This window comes from Chroicocephalus ridibundus, chromosome 4 (genome assembly GCF_963924245.1).
Source record: "Chroicocephalus ridibundus chromosome 4, bChrRid1.1, whole genome shotgun sequence".
NCBI lineage: Eukaryota > Metazoa > Chordata > Aves > Charadriiformes > Laridae > Chroicocephalus > Chroicocephalus ridibundus.
The window spans coordinates 64635083-64650729 of NC_086287.1; the positions used below are offsets into that span (position 1 = coordinate 64635083).

The 15647-nt window shown below is 44.1% G+C and overlaps 1 protein-coding gene across 3 annotated transcripts in view; it reads right to left on the bottom strand.

The window, feature by feature from the left end:
• Window positions 1-14781, bottom strand: part of RHOJ (ras homolog family member J) — a 64712-nt gene extending 49931 nt beyond the window's left edge. For all 3 annotated transcript variants that reach the window (XR_010070853.1, XR_010070852.1, XM_063333553.1), the window contains exon 1: window positions 14043-14781. Coding sequence is in view for 1 of the 3 variants with exons in the window: in XM_063333553.1 (XP_063189623.1) it covers window positions 14043-14220 (178 nt within the window). In the remaining 2 variants the exon portion in view is untranslated. The remainder of the gene's footprint in view (window positions 1-14042) is intronic.
• Window positions 14782-15647: the final 866 nt, after the last annotated feature.

The window sequence follows — 15647 nt, forward strand, 5'->3', positions numbered from 1 at the left end:
GGCCACAGACACCTCCCCCCATGTCCACTGGGCATCACAGATGAAGTCCTTGTCCCGGTGTCACTAACTTTGGGGACCACTCACCGGAGCAAGATTGTGTCTGGCTGAGGGAAGATGTACTTTGAAAATCTTTGAGAGTGCTTGGGCTAACTGCCGCCTTCTGGAAATCAAACCTATGTGGCCTTATTAATTAGAAATGTGGATTTATTAGACAGTAATGTGATAACAAAAGTCATCAAAGGAGAAGAGGAGAAAAAAACACTCTGCAGGTAGCCTGCACCAGCAAGATTAAAGACACAATGAGTCACACAGTTCAAAGGCTTTTCTCTTCTCCTAAGCGCTTGCCTGGTTCTGCCACTAGGTTTGCCAAGGCTTTCAATGATTGCCAACCTCTCCCTGCAACCGTTGCAGCTCTTCGTATTGATAGAACCTAAAACCACACCTGAACTCATGGTATCTGAGGCATTTTCCTTAGAAATTTTTGTCTTTGTTGTGCAAACATTTCTTTTAGAGGAAGTGGGAGTAAGACTGCCCTTGGATAATAATGATTACAATACCGTAACTGTAAAATGCATAATAGCAGTCACCAACTAGAACTGGCCAGGAGGATGATAATTCAGCTTTGCGACAACTTCTGAGGTTTTACAATTTGTTTTCATTTTACAAAGGAATGAAAACAAAACCTTCAGATATTATGTTTCCAATTTAGGTCTTTCTTGCTGCACTGTCAGAAATAACCAGAGGGCCCTGGACCTCAAGAATTTGTCCTTCCAAGTATTTAAAAAATGCTTCAGCTTTCATGAATCAGCATTTTCTCCTGGTGGGATAGTTCATCAAAAATGCCCCGGCCAGAACTTTTGCTAACCCCAAAAGTTCAGAATCATGAGTCATATCCCCCAAAACATAGCTGTTACAAATGACTCGTTTTATGACTTATGGATTGTTTCTGGACTGTCTTCTCTTAAACATACCTTTTCCCTCCATCCTCTGAGGATGTACATTTCTTTCCCACCCTCCTCCAGTTCTTCTTTCCTATTTTCTTGGGCTTTTTTTTGTTTGTCATGCAGCTCCATGGCTCTTTTGACTTTCCCTAGCTTATGCACAAGAAGCAAAGCTGAGATAATGTCTTTATGGTATGCTGCGGCAGGGATTTGCCAGGAAAGAGGTGGCTGCTGGATGGTCTCTGCAATGGATAGTGGTTACTGCAGGGTGGTCCCACTGCTCTCCTGGAAAGCCCTGTCTGGCTGCTCCTTGGTTTTCAGTCATCTCGGATGGCATTTTCTGTCGGGAAGAGCTGACATCTGTCAGAAGGCAAGAACATCTGCTCTCATGCCCTGGCTGGCTGCAGCCCTCGCCAGCTCGGCAGCACTTGAGGAAATCAGAAGAAACACACGGTAATAATTATCACTTGGCCTGTGGGGCAGCCGCTATGTGTGCAATGTCTGTGGTTTGGTTTTGGACCCAGCTGGCTCCGAGATGGCTCTGCAGGACCCATATCTAGTTCTGCCCAGCTCCATGTCCCATGCTGTACCCAGGCATGCTTTGGAAAGACAAACTGTCTTTCTTTTTCTCTAACATTTCAGGTGGGAAGACTCACCTGAAGCCATGTGGAAAACAAACACCAAGAAAAGGAAATGTGGCTATTCATTCTGAATGATAGAGGGAACTGCAGAAAGGGGATTAAGACCTGGAAGGACTTACTGTAATGGAAGGTACAAGGTGCTCTCTGATCAGCTGGTCTTTGTATGAATCGTCTCCTGCACCTCACCATGAGGTACTGTGAATGCACTTTGCCAGGGACAAGGTTCCCCTGTGTCCTCAGGAGTTTCCACCCTGTTGGGCATAGTCTCAAAATACTGTTTTCCTTGCAAAATTGTTGCGTTTTTTTTTTAATCACTCACATTCATACATAAATAGAGGGCAGGGGGAAAGAAACCCAGGAGGATTACCACATGGAGACAACACAAGCTATTCCTGTTCCACCATTTTCTTAGCAAATGTTAATTCAGCTCGGGGACCGCATTCTGCATTTGTACTCCCTGTTGCTTCTTCCTTCCTTGGAAGCTTCAGGAGGAACTTATGGTGTTGCTACAAGCAGCTCTTTACAGGAAAAGAAATAAATTGGGCAATATGCTTCAAATAATGGAAGAATGAATTATTTCACCATTTTAGCAGTTTCCCAGGAGGGAGAGTAGAGGGACAAAATGCACTTAACACTCTGAAATATTAAAATAACAAGAACCACAGCAACCTCACCCCTCTGGACTTGAACCAAACTGAATGGTTTAGGTAAATTCCCAGCAGATCTCCATGTGGCACAGTCCATCAGAGAATATTGCTAAGCATGGCACGGGAAATTCTCCGTATTAATGATATCATGAACTGGCTCAGCTAATTTGGAGTTCTTCTGTAAGGCCTGGTTTCTGGCAGATCAGCTGAATATTTTTTGGAATATGAAGTCCTCTTTTAATGTTGAGTTTGGTCCTGTTTTCATGGACGGTATTCCTGCAAAATTACTTTCTTAAAGCTATATTTCACATATATTTTTTTTCATGAAAGATGTTACTCCCTTGTATTCCTGGAACAGGCTTAAAATATTCCAAGCAGTAACTAGAAGGCAATGAGATGAAGGGAGTTGTACAGCTTTTTGAGATTTACTGGTTACATAGACAGAGCAAAGCAAAGCAGCACTGTAAAGGTAAAGGGTCTTTCCGAGAGCTTACATAAGAGCATATAAATGCCCTTCTAGATTCTATTCATGCTTTTTCTGAAAATTTTAATGGCAATTTTTCAGAGAGCAAAAACGGGATTAAACAAGAAAGAAACTACAAGCAATTCTATAGTATCCTTTGTATTTTGGTACAGCTGAAATGGTCTATGCAGAGTTGTATCTAACCGAAAATAATGATGCAATTACAAAATACCTCTAGAGAGTATTTTGTAATCTATATGTAGATAGACCCTGAGCCCTCAATGTAGACCCTGAGGCCTTGGGTTTGTGTGCCCATGTGGAGCCATCTGGGAAGTGGGATCACACAACCCAACCTGGCAAAGCAGCATTGTTGTCCAAGCTTGAAGGGACAACACAAGTCCTGGGCATCGCTTCCGTAAGCCACTGCTTGATATATATAGCATAAGACAGATGGTCTCGGGAGGCATCTTCAGTGTGAGTTTGTTCCAGAGCTGAGATTCCCTGGTGGAAACACCTCATCTTTTAAATGAAAAATCATGTCTCTGCATTTCTGCTGCTCATGGACAGGGTCTCACGCAACTGGGCCCCCAAAACTAGAAAAAGACATTGATCGTACGCCTAGTTATTGGAGAAAAACATGCCAAGGTAAGCTAACCAGTTCTGAAACGGAGCTGGGGACATTGCTCAGAAACCAAGAGTGTCCGAGATGGGGAGGGTCTGGCCTTTGAGGACAGAGCTGCTCACAACAGCTTGATGGCTGCCTGCTCTGGAGCTGGAGCAAGAGACAGTTTGTGAACTTAAAACACATTTTCCAACCTTATGGGATTTTCCTTATGGTCTGTTCTCAGCAAAGCAGCATTATTATTGTAAATAGATGCTCTTTTTGTCCCATCTCCCGGGGGATAAAAAATAATGTTATGTTTGAACATGTATGTTTTCCCACTCATTGCTGAAGTTGTTCTTTTCCTTAAAGTCTGCAGAAAGCCGAGCACTAGCAGATGCTGTTAATATCATTACTTTAAAGTTATAGCTGGATGTCTGTGCCAGAGAGTCTTTAATAAGAGACGTGGCCTCTGTCCCCTCAGAATTGCAGGGGTTGGAAAGTAGTTTTAGTGAGTCATCTCAGGCATCCTCCTGCACTGTGGCAGGACCTTTCTGTCCAGCCCCTCTGCGCAGTCCTCTTTAACTCTTTCAGATGCCTAAGTTCTGGCTCCTGTGCTCATCACTGGGACTGCTATTTCCATGATATGCTTACATACTGTCTGAACCAGGAGTGAGGATCCTGTACAGCGCTGTGCTGCTCTTCCCCTCCTGCTCCCAAGCCATCACCCTCCTGAGTGTGCCTCCTGTGCCACTGTGCTTGGGAATATTTTTACAGCTGTCCACCTCCCTCCTTGGGGAGATTTTTTTTCTTTTTTTTTTTGTCCCCAGTGCTTCTCCTGTCAGTGAATGGTTTTTCCATCCTCCTCTTCCCCTGAGGATGGTTGGCGCATTTCATATTTATGGATTCATTGCTGTGCCAGACCCTGAGGCAGAAAGGCAACCCTAGGGCAACCCCACTGCTAGATTTGCTGGTGCACTGGACCCACAGTAAGTCTGGGGAACTGTGCTAGCTGAAATACCAAGATCTCATGGTCTTTCATGCCTTCCCCTTCCCGGGGATCCCGAATACACCACTTTGGCTGCGGGGACTAGCTGGGGACACCACTGGGATGGTGCAAGTGCCGCAGGATGCAGATGGCACTGTGTCCCCCAGGGCCCTTCTGAGCCATCTTGACTAGTCTCATACGATGACTTTCCATGTCCACATTAGCATCTGTTTAATAAGAGGGCTTTGGTTTTAGTCATAAATCTATGAATATGTCTGCTACAGAACAAATACTAAGGAATAGCCATCGTTGCATAATGAGATCTGCATCCGTTTTAGCCAAAGGTGGTAGCAACCACATGGTTGGATTCTTTCACTGGGTCCTACTTCATGCTACGCTCACCTGGCTGTGTCCTCACTGATGAAACCTGGTGGATGGTACTTGGGATTGCAGTAAGGTGTAATGATTCATTCTCAGATCTGGGAGAGCTTTCCTGTCGACCTGGGCACATGGGAAAGTCATTGGCTGATAAACGGCATTTGAGCATTTTAGCACATGTAGAAGTTGCATGTAAAGGTCTAGTCCCTGCATTCAGCCACAGCTGCTGGTAGCATGGTTTGTGTTGGGTGAGAGATTTCTGAGTTTGAATGTGAATAATGCTTGGCTGTAAATAGGGTAAATTCATGTTATTTTTTTTAGCTTTTAATTATTAGACATTATTTTCAAATGCATTTTCCCTGATCTTATTTAGGGAAAAAAAGTGAGATGAATACCAGTTTGTAAATCCAGTCTAGAGTTCATTCATTCATAGCTTCTTGGGATAAAACTTGGGGTGACAATTCATAAAGCTTTCATTCTTCAGTAACTTACTCCTTGGCTTAGCTGGAAAATCCATAGCTTGGGATACAAGAACAATATACCTGACAGGAGACTGCTGAGTGATCACTCTTAAAAGCAGACTAGAAATATAGTAATTTGGATTTTTTTATTGCAAAGATAAAATAATAATTTGACAGGAGATGTCATTACTGTTTAATGACTTTGTCTGAACAGAACAATTGAAGGAAATATGTTTGCTCTTCCTCATCCCGTGCCATTTCCATGATGTCATTAGGTCTGGCCATAACAAGTGGAAAGTTAGAACACAGGAAAAGGCAAAATATACACAGTGATGTACGGTAGCAACGGTGTGTATCACTAATACAGACATCAAGGTATCAAGTTTTATGAAGAGAACAGAAAATGAGAAGGAAGTTTTACTGGAGGCCTTTTGCACTGACTTAATTAGTTAACTAAGCCATCGTAAAGGTGCCTTATTAAAACCATTGCCACATCCTGCAGAAATGAAGAAGTTTGTACATGTCTAGGAATTTTGGTTGTTTAGACTTCTTTGCTAAGTTTTTGTTTTTCTTTGCTACATGTGGAGCATCTGCTGTTGAAAAGCATCTGCCAGGCTGTCAACATGTACCTGTTCTGGCACCACCCGTAAGTGGTTTTGCCCCCCAGTGTGGATGGTTGGCCACATGTGCTAAGTCAATTATTGATTTGAAGACAGTGGATGTGATTGTTAGTTCAAGCTGTAGAGATTGTCCCTCAAGGGCCAGAGGCCACAGTTTTCGTTTTGGTTTCCTCAGCTGATGTCACCTCCTGCAATGTTACACTGATTAGAAGGGGAGGGAAAGACCAAGGTTGACTGTCTTGGAGTAGTGGAGAAGAAAAGGGTCATTTTCTCATCGCTTCCCCTGTTAACCCTTTTCGTGCTCCAGACAAATGCCGCCATGTCCCTTCTCAGCAGTCCATTGCTGCATAAGCAAAATTTGGAAATCTGTTTGCCCATCCGTGTAGCAGAAGAATCATTCCAAAAAGTCCCTTTCTACAGCACCGTCTCAGTACAAGAGTGATGGATTGGGCCAAACTCACAGCCCAGGGAGTCAAGTCTGCATCTCTGATGTGGCAGTGAGCAGATTTAAGATAATTTGCCATCCATCAGACCAAATTTAGGTCTTATCCTGGCCTCTAACAGAAGGTGGTGTCAGCTCACATTTTAATATCTCTTGCAGAAGTCTTTTTCATTAGCTTATGATAGCACTCAGTCTCCCTGATATCTGGTCCAACCTCCTTTTTTGCAAACCTTGTTAAAATTCTGTCCTCAGTAACTTCTGTACAATGATAAGTTCCTTGGGTTAATCACATACAAAGAAATATTTCTATTTAAGCCATTTGACTCTCTCATCTTTCCAACCCATTCCCTCAGGATTGTGTCTGACCTTAAAAAACACCCATAATTCTACATCTGAACCACCAGTACACATTCAAATGGTCTAATTACTTGCTTAGTATTCTTTGTGTTTCCTACTGCCCTTTAAACACCACATACCTAACACGAAATAGTAGCCAGAGGGGCTTAGGTGGAATTTAGGGTGGATAAGTCTGGATGAAGTAACATGGTTGCTTCATCTAGTCCTCTAATTCCTGGCACTATCCTTCCTGATGTGTGTTGTAGTTTGCTTATTCTCTAGCTCTAGTTTTTCATGTTATTCATGGTGCAGTATTGTCCCCTGCTGTGCTTGACGCACAAGGACATCTGTTGACTGCTGACACGGAATGAAGAAAGCAGTTCTCTGCATTCAGCTGCAGCAGCTTCTGAGCTGTCAGGTGTGTCCTGGGTGATCAGCAAGATGCTGGTGGGTATGGGAGGTATTGGTGCAGAGCTCTTTTGTGTCTCTTTGTAGCATAAAGCTCTTGTCGGTGTGAAATCAGACCAGGAATGGCAACAGTACAACGAGAAGCTGGATAACAGAGACAGAGCCAAAAGTAGGAAGGGGCTCAGGTGCTGCAGGCTCCTCCCCAGCCACAGCTGCATTTCAGTAGCACCGGGGGACAACAGGGGCTTTGACACCGCAGCGCTCAGAGCACTGCTGCTGAAACGATCTATCCTGAGTAAATAGGATCACAAAGCGTGCTCTCTATGGGTTTCAAGTGGATTGTGCACCCGCAGGACAATACAGGGATGTGTGTGAGGAAGACAGATATGAGCGATAGTTATCTCCAGTCTTTGAATACCATAAAACACCTTCAGAAAGAAAAGGTCTTAAGACACTTGGGGGTGTATATGATGTCTGTTTCATCTGAATGTGGAATAACCATGGTGATTAGACAAAACCCACCTTTTCTGCATAAAATCACTAGAGGAGGATCGGTGGATCTACTCTGGCTTATGTATGTGACACAGGACGCAGAATTAAACCTTTTGTGGGGAACCTAAGAATTAGTGGTTCTGTAAAATTTATCTTCAAAAAAGCCAGCCATGAAAACCTAAGGATTGCACTGCTGGGTTTCTTTTGTGTTGTACCTTGAATGTTTTACCGAGATCCCTGCTTTATTCTGGATGATACCAGGAAGGTCGGCAGAGAAGTCCTTTTAGGCCCCGAGAGGCAAAATGAACATATCAGTTCTGTGGCTGCTACTCTGAGGAGCCAGATCTTAAAAGAGTCAATGCTTTCTTGTCTCAAGGATGAAGTTCAAATCTGTGCGATCAAAATTGGATGAACATTAAAAGGAAAAAAAAAAAAACCACTGCAAACATACATGCAAATAAACATCAGAGCTCTCTTTCAGTGCTATTTATAGCTCTTTCAGTTTAATGACCCCAAACATTGCATGAAGGGTTTCTCTAATGTGCTACCAAGACTGTTTATAGGAGACAACTGTCTCAAGAATGTGGTAGTGTGAAGACTCCCACGGCAGCACCCATGCAGAAAGTGCAAATCTCCTTGGGTAGTCCCTTCCTGTCTAAGAAAGTTTCAACAGGGGAAAAAAATGACGGTATGTGATTTAAGTCATTGCTTACACATGATGGCAAGCAGAGATGGGTCAAAACCAGTGTGCATTAGGAATCAATTAAACGTAACTAGCACATCAAAATGTGTGGACAGATGTGCTCTAGTGTCTGTAGCTGGAGAAATTTGGGATGTTACGGCTCCTGTCTGGTTTCTGCCATGTCTTGGCTGCTGTTTCCTCCCCCATGGGGAGAGCCTGCAAGGCAAAGCTCCTTGGTGTGCGGCCTGTCAACGGTGTCAAGGTGGTCCCGGTCTCCCTTGGGTGCTCCTGCCTGCCCCAGGACTGAGAGTGGCCAGCCATGGGCAGCCCCACAATCAGTGGCAGCCCACTTTCAACCACTCTTTTTTTTGTGGGAGGACACAAGGAACAGGGATTTGAGTCACTCCTGTGGCGTACAGGCAGGATATAATAGTTGTATCGATTTGCACAGATACAAGCTGACTGTTCTGGGCAAGAGCAGCAGTACAAAGGGCTACCAAGATGATTAAGGGCACTAGAACATCTCTCTTATGAAGAAAGGCTGAGGTACTTGGGTCTTTTCAGTCTGGAAAAAAGAAGACTGAGGGGGGATCTTATCAACGCTTATAAATACTTAAAGGGTGGGTGTCAGGAGGATGGGGCCAGGCTCTTTTCAGTGGTGCCCGGGGACAGGACAAGAGGTAACGGGCACAAACTTGAGCATAGGAAGTTCCACCTAAACATGAGGCGGAACTTCTTTCCTTTGAGCATGTCAGAGCACTGGAACAGGCTGCCCAGAGAGGTGGTGGAGTCTCCATCTCTGGAGACATTCAAAACCCACCTGGACGCGTTCCTGTGCAACCTGCTGTGGGTGACCCTGCTCTGGTGGGGGGTTGGACTAGGTGATCTCCAGAGGTTCCTTCCAACCCCTACCATTCTGTGATTCTGTGATACTGCTCCTATGCTAATAAAAGTACCAGAGCAGAAGACTCCCCTTTCCTGCATGGTTTGCCTGGACAGAATGGTTGGGATCACTTCTCTTGAGACTGGTGAGCGTTCCAGCCCACTTCAGTGCAAAGTCAGACAGATTAGATTGAATCATCATTAAAGAACAAAAAATGTGTCTCCTAACAGTAATTAATGGCGGTCGTCTTCTGTATTCCTTTTAATTTACAGAACTGCAGTCATGGCTGAACTATTCTGTATGCTATTCATTAGCTGATCACATGCCACTGCTAATTTTTTTCAAATGGATTCACTATTTATAAATGTTCACCAGTTTGTGCCGACACATGAGAGGAGGGAGGGACATATTTACGCCATCTACTTTATATCTTTAGTGCAGATGCTTTGCAGCTCTCCTGGAGGGATTGGCCTCTCTTGTTTACCAAAGATGCAACTTTGGCTCCTAAAGCTATTTGTATGACATTCAGCCATGTGCTATGCTTGAACTAGACAGTTAAAGACTCACCACCCTCTTCTCCTTAGACTTCAACCATCCAATGAGTCCATTCACCTTTGTACAGTGGCCCAAGTTAGTTGCATAGCATTGGTACTGCTCCTACATCATTGAGTTTTTTTACATTAAAAAAATGCACTTTTAGAACAGAATAGAATAGAATAGAATAGAATAGAATAGAATAGAATAGAATAGAATAGTTCCAGTTTGAAGGGACCTACAGCGATCTTATCTTCTAGTCCAACTGTCTGACCACTTCAGGGCTGACAAAAAGTTAAAACATGTTATTAAGGGCATTGTTCAAATACCTCTTAAACACTGAGAGGCCTGGGGCATCAACCACCACTCTAGGAAGGCTGAATATAAATTTTAGGGTGAATAAATTTCATGCTAAAAATTTCTGGGTTTTTAGGGTTCATGAATATCAAATGGGATGCTCTGTGGCTGCCTAAGTAGCAAATATCACACATCTCCCTTTTGTAATTCACAGAGCAAGCTAGTTAATTTTTGTAGTATTAAACCAACTCTGCTAGTAGTTGAATTGAATTTTTTTGTCGGTACAACCTCAGCCCTAATTAAACATCTATAACCTCACATAGCTAGACACAATACAAGTCACCCTGGCTGAGAGACCTTTGCTCACGGAAAATCAGCATTTGATGTTCAAAAGTCGGAATGGAACCAGCATGTTAAAGCATCTACTCACTATCCAAACAGTCCCTATTGTTACAGTTATTGCCAGTAATATCCTGTTTGTCACTGGGATAGTGCTTTGGTTCGCCTGCCCTAGAAATAGCCATTTACCTCGTGGCTAAACCATTTCAGTGTAGGACTTGGAAATTCACCAAAGGTAAGGAAACCTACCCAGGGCACTGGCCTCCAGCAAAACCTCTTCAAAATGCCTTGAGAAAAAAACAGACTCATAAACGTCCATGCATCCAACAAAAAAAAACCCCATTTTCGCATCCAAGTAACAAATTTGTCTTCCCCGTCTGTCTGGCATTGCCTCTGACCCTACTCTACATCCATCACTTCCCAGCCTTGGCAACAGGCCCTGAACAAATTCATTTTTGTGGACTGTGGGCAAAATCTGTGGCAGAATGTTACTAGTGGGGAGCTAATAACTGGTTTGGACTTTTGTACAGTGCAGCTACACACACAGTGAAACACCAACAGCCTTTCGTCCTGGACATCACCGTATCTGAGTTGTAAATGCTGTGTGAGCTATCTGCAGGAAGCCTGTTCCTTCCCAGGGCAAAATCCATGTACTGCCTTTGATTTTCTTAGATGTAGGTTGGGCCCAAATTTCATAAAATGGTTTCAAGCCCTTTCATGTGAAAGGCACCGAATAAGTATCATACAGATCTAACATTGTTGGAGCTCAGACATCTGAAATGCGGGTTGCTTCCTCTGGGCCACCCTTGTCAATATGTTCACCTGCTTCACCTGTGCCTTTGAAACCTGCCTTAGGTATGCAGCTAAAAAGATGCAATGCAGCAGGGCAAGTAAACATAGCCGGTGCTGCGGGGCTGTGAACGGTTAATGCTTTGGCCACGGCAATGGTGCATCTGGAGCTTTTCCCAATGCTGGGCTGGATAGCATCACTGTCTCCCCTGAGTCGCTGGAGTCGCAGCAGTGAGAAACTGCTCTGAGATCACCACTGGAATCCTCGATTTTTAATGCTTCACCCCCCTCCTCTTTCTCCATTAGAAAGAAGGAAATTGGTAAATGCCCTGGGACTGAAAACCAGGTTGTGACCCGGTGAGGCAAGAGGAAGCTCTTGCTAACACACCACTACTGGTAATAATGCCTGGGTGAAAAACCTTCAATGGAAAAGTACAGCTTTACAAAACATCTGCAGCAATTAATTGCTTTTGAGCATTTTCAGCACAGGAGAACCGAATCAAATGGTTTCAGCTTGTTTGGGAAAGTTGGAACAGTTGGTTTTGGCAAGGGCAAGGGTAGGGTCAGACAAACCAGTTCCCCGGGGGAAATTCAAATGTGTTTTTTCAAGACCCTCAACCATTCCTGCAGGATCTGCCTGCATGCGAGGCCTCCCTGTGTGCTGTGGTGCCTGTGGTACCACCGTGCCCATGGTACTGCTGTGCCCACAGTACCACTGTGCCATCTCTCCTCTTGGCCACGGGCTGCCATGCAGATAGATGTGGAAGGGGCTGTTGCCACAGAATATCCTAAAAATTGTGAGCCCAGGGCTAAGGTTGCCCCAGGTGAGCTCTTTTCTTTCTCAATACTCACAGTGTTTTAAATAGGTTATGTTATACTTTATGCCATGTGATATTTTTATGTTATGTGAGGGGGATTTTTTCCAGCACACTGCTCCAGAAGTCATTTCCACTGCTCAACTCTGTGTGCAGTTTTGTAGTGAAATTGGTTTAATAAATGCTGGGATTTCTCAAAAAACTGAAATGCCGCTCGACAGGGTTTCTCTCAGAATAGCATGTTAATATACAGAGCTATTTTTTCCCTTATCTTTCTGAACTTTCTCATTGAAAACATTCTTAGTTTATATTTATGTGCTATAATAGTTAAGAAGGCAAATAAGAATAGCTGGAGATATTTTAGAGGACTAAATCTTCGCATCCTGAAAATGTAGCTTGACTTAAAAGTGCATGCGTCCTGCTTTTACCTGGCACCCTAAGGAAGATTATGCAGCTACGCTCTTCATCTTCCCGTCCTTCTCTCAACGCCTGCCTCCCTCTGTGACTTTTGAGCCTCCTGGCAATTTCTACCACTTCCGACAGAGACGAAACGAAGTCAAAGCAAGTCCCTGCGAGTCACCTGGCTAGGGAAGAGAAACTCGGCGTGGTGCCCCCATTGAGCGCCAGCCTGCCTGGCTGGCATCTGCGCCTACGCGTGTGCGCAGCCCCCACACGCACACGCGTGCCCTCACGCTCACACCAACCGCAGCCAGCCCGCAGGCCGACGCATGCGTGTTCTGGTACCAGCTACCATATGGGTTTCTCCACACGGAGGAGGTATTCACAGGGCATGGGAAAGAGTGAAGGGCAGCGGGTGCTGGGACCAGCATGTTGCTGGGAGCAAGGCTGTAAGGGATAAGCAGATCTCAGCTTATCATGGGAAAGTGGGTGCTGTTGCAATATAAGACATTAATTCACGCAGTGAGGCTTCCTTAGGGTTTTGGCTCATGGAAGTACGTATTTACACCATGAAATATTCTTATATCTTGTCTGGGTAAAAGTTTATTTTTCTAAAATGGCTGTTTAATCTATCCGGTGGGAAGGATAGAGAAAAGAGAGCGTTGCTTGCATTAGAAGTGACGCTGCCCACTCTTGTGGAGGAAAAGGTCTTCACATTTCCATGGTTCAGATTCTGCAATTACACAGCTTTCTTGTTTGGCCAGTTCATCTGTTAAACCTGACACGAAGCCAGAATGAAAACAGAGATTTTCCCATTACAGAATACCAAATCTATGATAAGCCACGCCATGAAAATTCAGTTTTAAAGGAGGTGGGGAGAGAATGAGGGAAGCTCCAACTGCTGCTGCAGGATAAGCAAGGAGTTTTGCAGTGCTTCTACAATCTGTTTTTCAGGGATCTCGTAAACAACAACAACCACCGTAAGCCAAAGGAGCAGTGAGAGAAGAAAAGCAGCAGAATTTTGGGATATGAAAATTTAAGCAGATGTTTGAGCAACAGTTTTAGCCTATCACACCATTTGCATGATAACTTTAGATACAGGTGGATAAAGTAAGCAATTGCTACAGAAAGAGACCCGTGAATACTGGACTTAATCTGCGGGTCTGTTTTGCACAGTGCTGCAGTGAACACCATCAGTGATCTTCATTATATTCCTTTTTTTTCTTATACCACAAATTCCCTCACTATAAAGTACTCAAACCAATCACAAATTCTGCTTTCCCTACCATCATGTTATAGTATTAAATTCTATTCATAGATGGAGTAACAAATGTCTCTGAAAAGTTATATTCTAACAGCACTGAAAGAGACTATGCTGGTATTCTCAAAGGTTACTCCTTAAATAGGATATAAGTATTGTAATTTATGCATCATTGGCCATGAGGCACAAGATCACTGATGACATATTTTTATGTGTGTGTGTATATATATATAGTCATCATCATAACTGCAGTCTGCAAAGTTCAGATCTTCAGAATTTCAAAAACAAACGAAGCGCTGAATATAATCCGATGGAGGCTGAATTATATTTGTTGTCCCAAAAATCCAGTGGATTTAATTGCATCCCTACCACTGCTTATTTGCCAAAACCAAAATAAAAATCGAAAGCAAACAAAGAAGTTCTCTGAATAAATCCTGCATTGCCCCAATTGTATGAGCTGCCATCTAAGCTGCCTGGCTACCATCCAGGCCTGAATCACATTCCCGGACAAGAAGTAACCCATGCATCCCCTTTGAACCGTCCTCTCCTCTCCTTGATCTTCCCTTACCTCCCACCTGGCCCTCCTGCAGCTCTCAATTAAATTTCTTTTAAAACACTTTCTTACCTGCATAATGGTCAAACACAGTGGGCACGTACTCCTCCGGGAAGGCATCATTGGCATAACTCATCAGCAAACAGGTTTTCCCAACTGCACCATCCCCAACCACCACGCATTTTAACATCTTCTTTGTGTTATTGCTGCTCCCGTCAGTGCAGTTGTCATCTTCTTCCTTGCAGTTCATTCTTGCTGCTGTTGCCGCTGCCGCTGCTCTTGCTGCTCCCAGGACTTCCAAGTGCACATGAAGGAAAAATGAAGTGCGATTGTATTGACTTTTCCTGAGTTTGGGGGGGGGGGGGGCAGCAAATCTCAAACTCAGGAAATCATACTAATGTTTCCAGGCTGTCACAGCCGCTTCTAACAATTACCAGATCAGTCAAGAGAATCATCGAGGTGAATAAATTAAATATACAGACAGGAATATCATAAAAAAGCGATCTGTCCTTTCTCGTTCGTCCGAGTCAGGAAATCCTCATCCTGCCCCAGAGTTCTCAGTATTTATTGCGACTTAAAAAATATCAGCAGCCTGCGGCTTTGATTCGCGTCTCCCTTCCTCCAGCTTGGCTGCAGGAATCAGGGATTCCTGTTAAATCCACTCCATTTTCCATTTCATTTCTAACATGGAGGAGAGCCTGGAGGTTTTTAATGGAGTTTTTCCTTTCTTTCTCCAGCTTGCTGTGTGTCAGGAAATCATGGGTTTCCTGCTGAATTCCATATTAGGATCAGTGGGCTTGTGAGGGCTGCAAACAATGGGAGCTCTGTGTGTATTTGTACTTTGGAGGAACTCTGCCAGGACGTGGAGAAAGAAAAACACTAGAGGTCTCTCTGCAGACCGAAGTTTTTAGGCTTCCTGCTCCATCCCGCGCTCGAGCTGCTCTCCGGGCTGCCGGCACCAAGACCGGCGAGGAGGATTTTGGAGAGGCTGTGAGAAACACGGGTGTTTCTGGACCTCCATGGCCAGGCAGGGTACGAGCTGTGCCCGTGTCTCAGGGTTTTTCTGTTGTTCCCAGGCGCGATCTCCTCTGGTCTTGGGACAGGTATTGTCTTACATTTGGGAGGGGAAGGTGGGAGGTGGAAAGGCAGGCAGGAGGTACAGTGGGTAGGTAGAGTTTAATGTCAGCTTTCTCTGTGTACCTCCAACTCCTTAAAGAACTTTGTCAGACATAATAAATAATTCACTTTTCAATTCAGGTACTCAGAAGGTATCTCTTGTATTTCCCCTCATCCACCCAAAAGAAAGAAAAAGAGGGATTTTCCCCCTCCAGTGTAAGTATATAAACACAGAGTGAGACAGAGAGAAAAAAGAGGAATTAAGCATTACAGAAATTAAAATACTAAAAATAAAAAAATAAAAACACTGCATAGCAGTCTGTGGAAAGCCAAACTGTAAACTGAATGATTCCTACCCCCTCATCTCTTTTGTTCTGGTGTTTCACATGCCTCCTGTCTTCCTCCCATTTAAATATGTAACAGTCTATATGCACATGAAGGGCCAAACTCCCTGCTCCTTCCACAGGAAAGATTTTGCAATTTCTAGTAGAAACGAGCCAGACATCAACATAAACCCCAGTACAGCAGCCCAGCACATCCTGCTGACTGCATTTCCCTTCC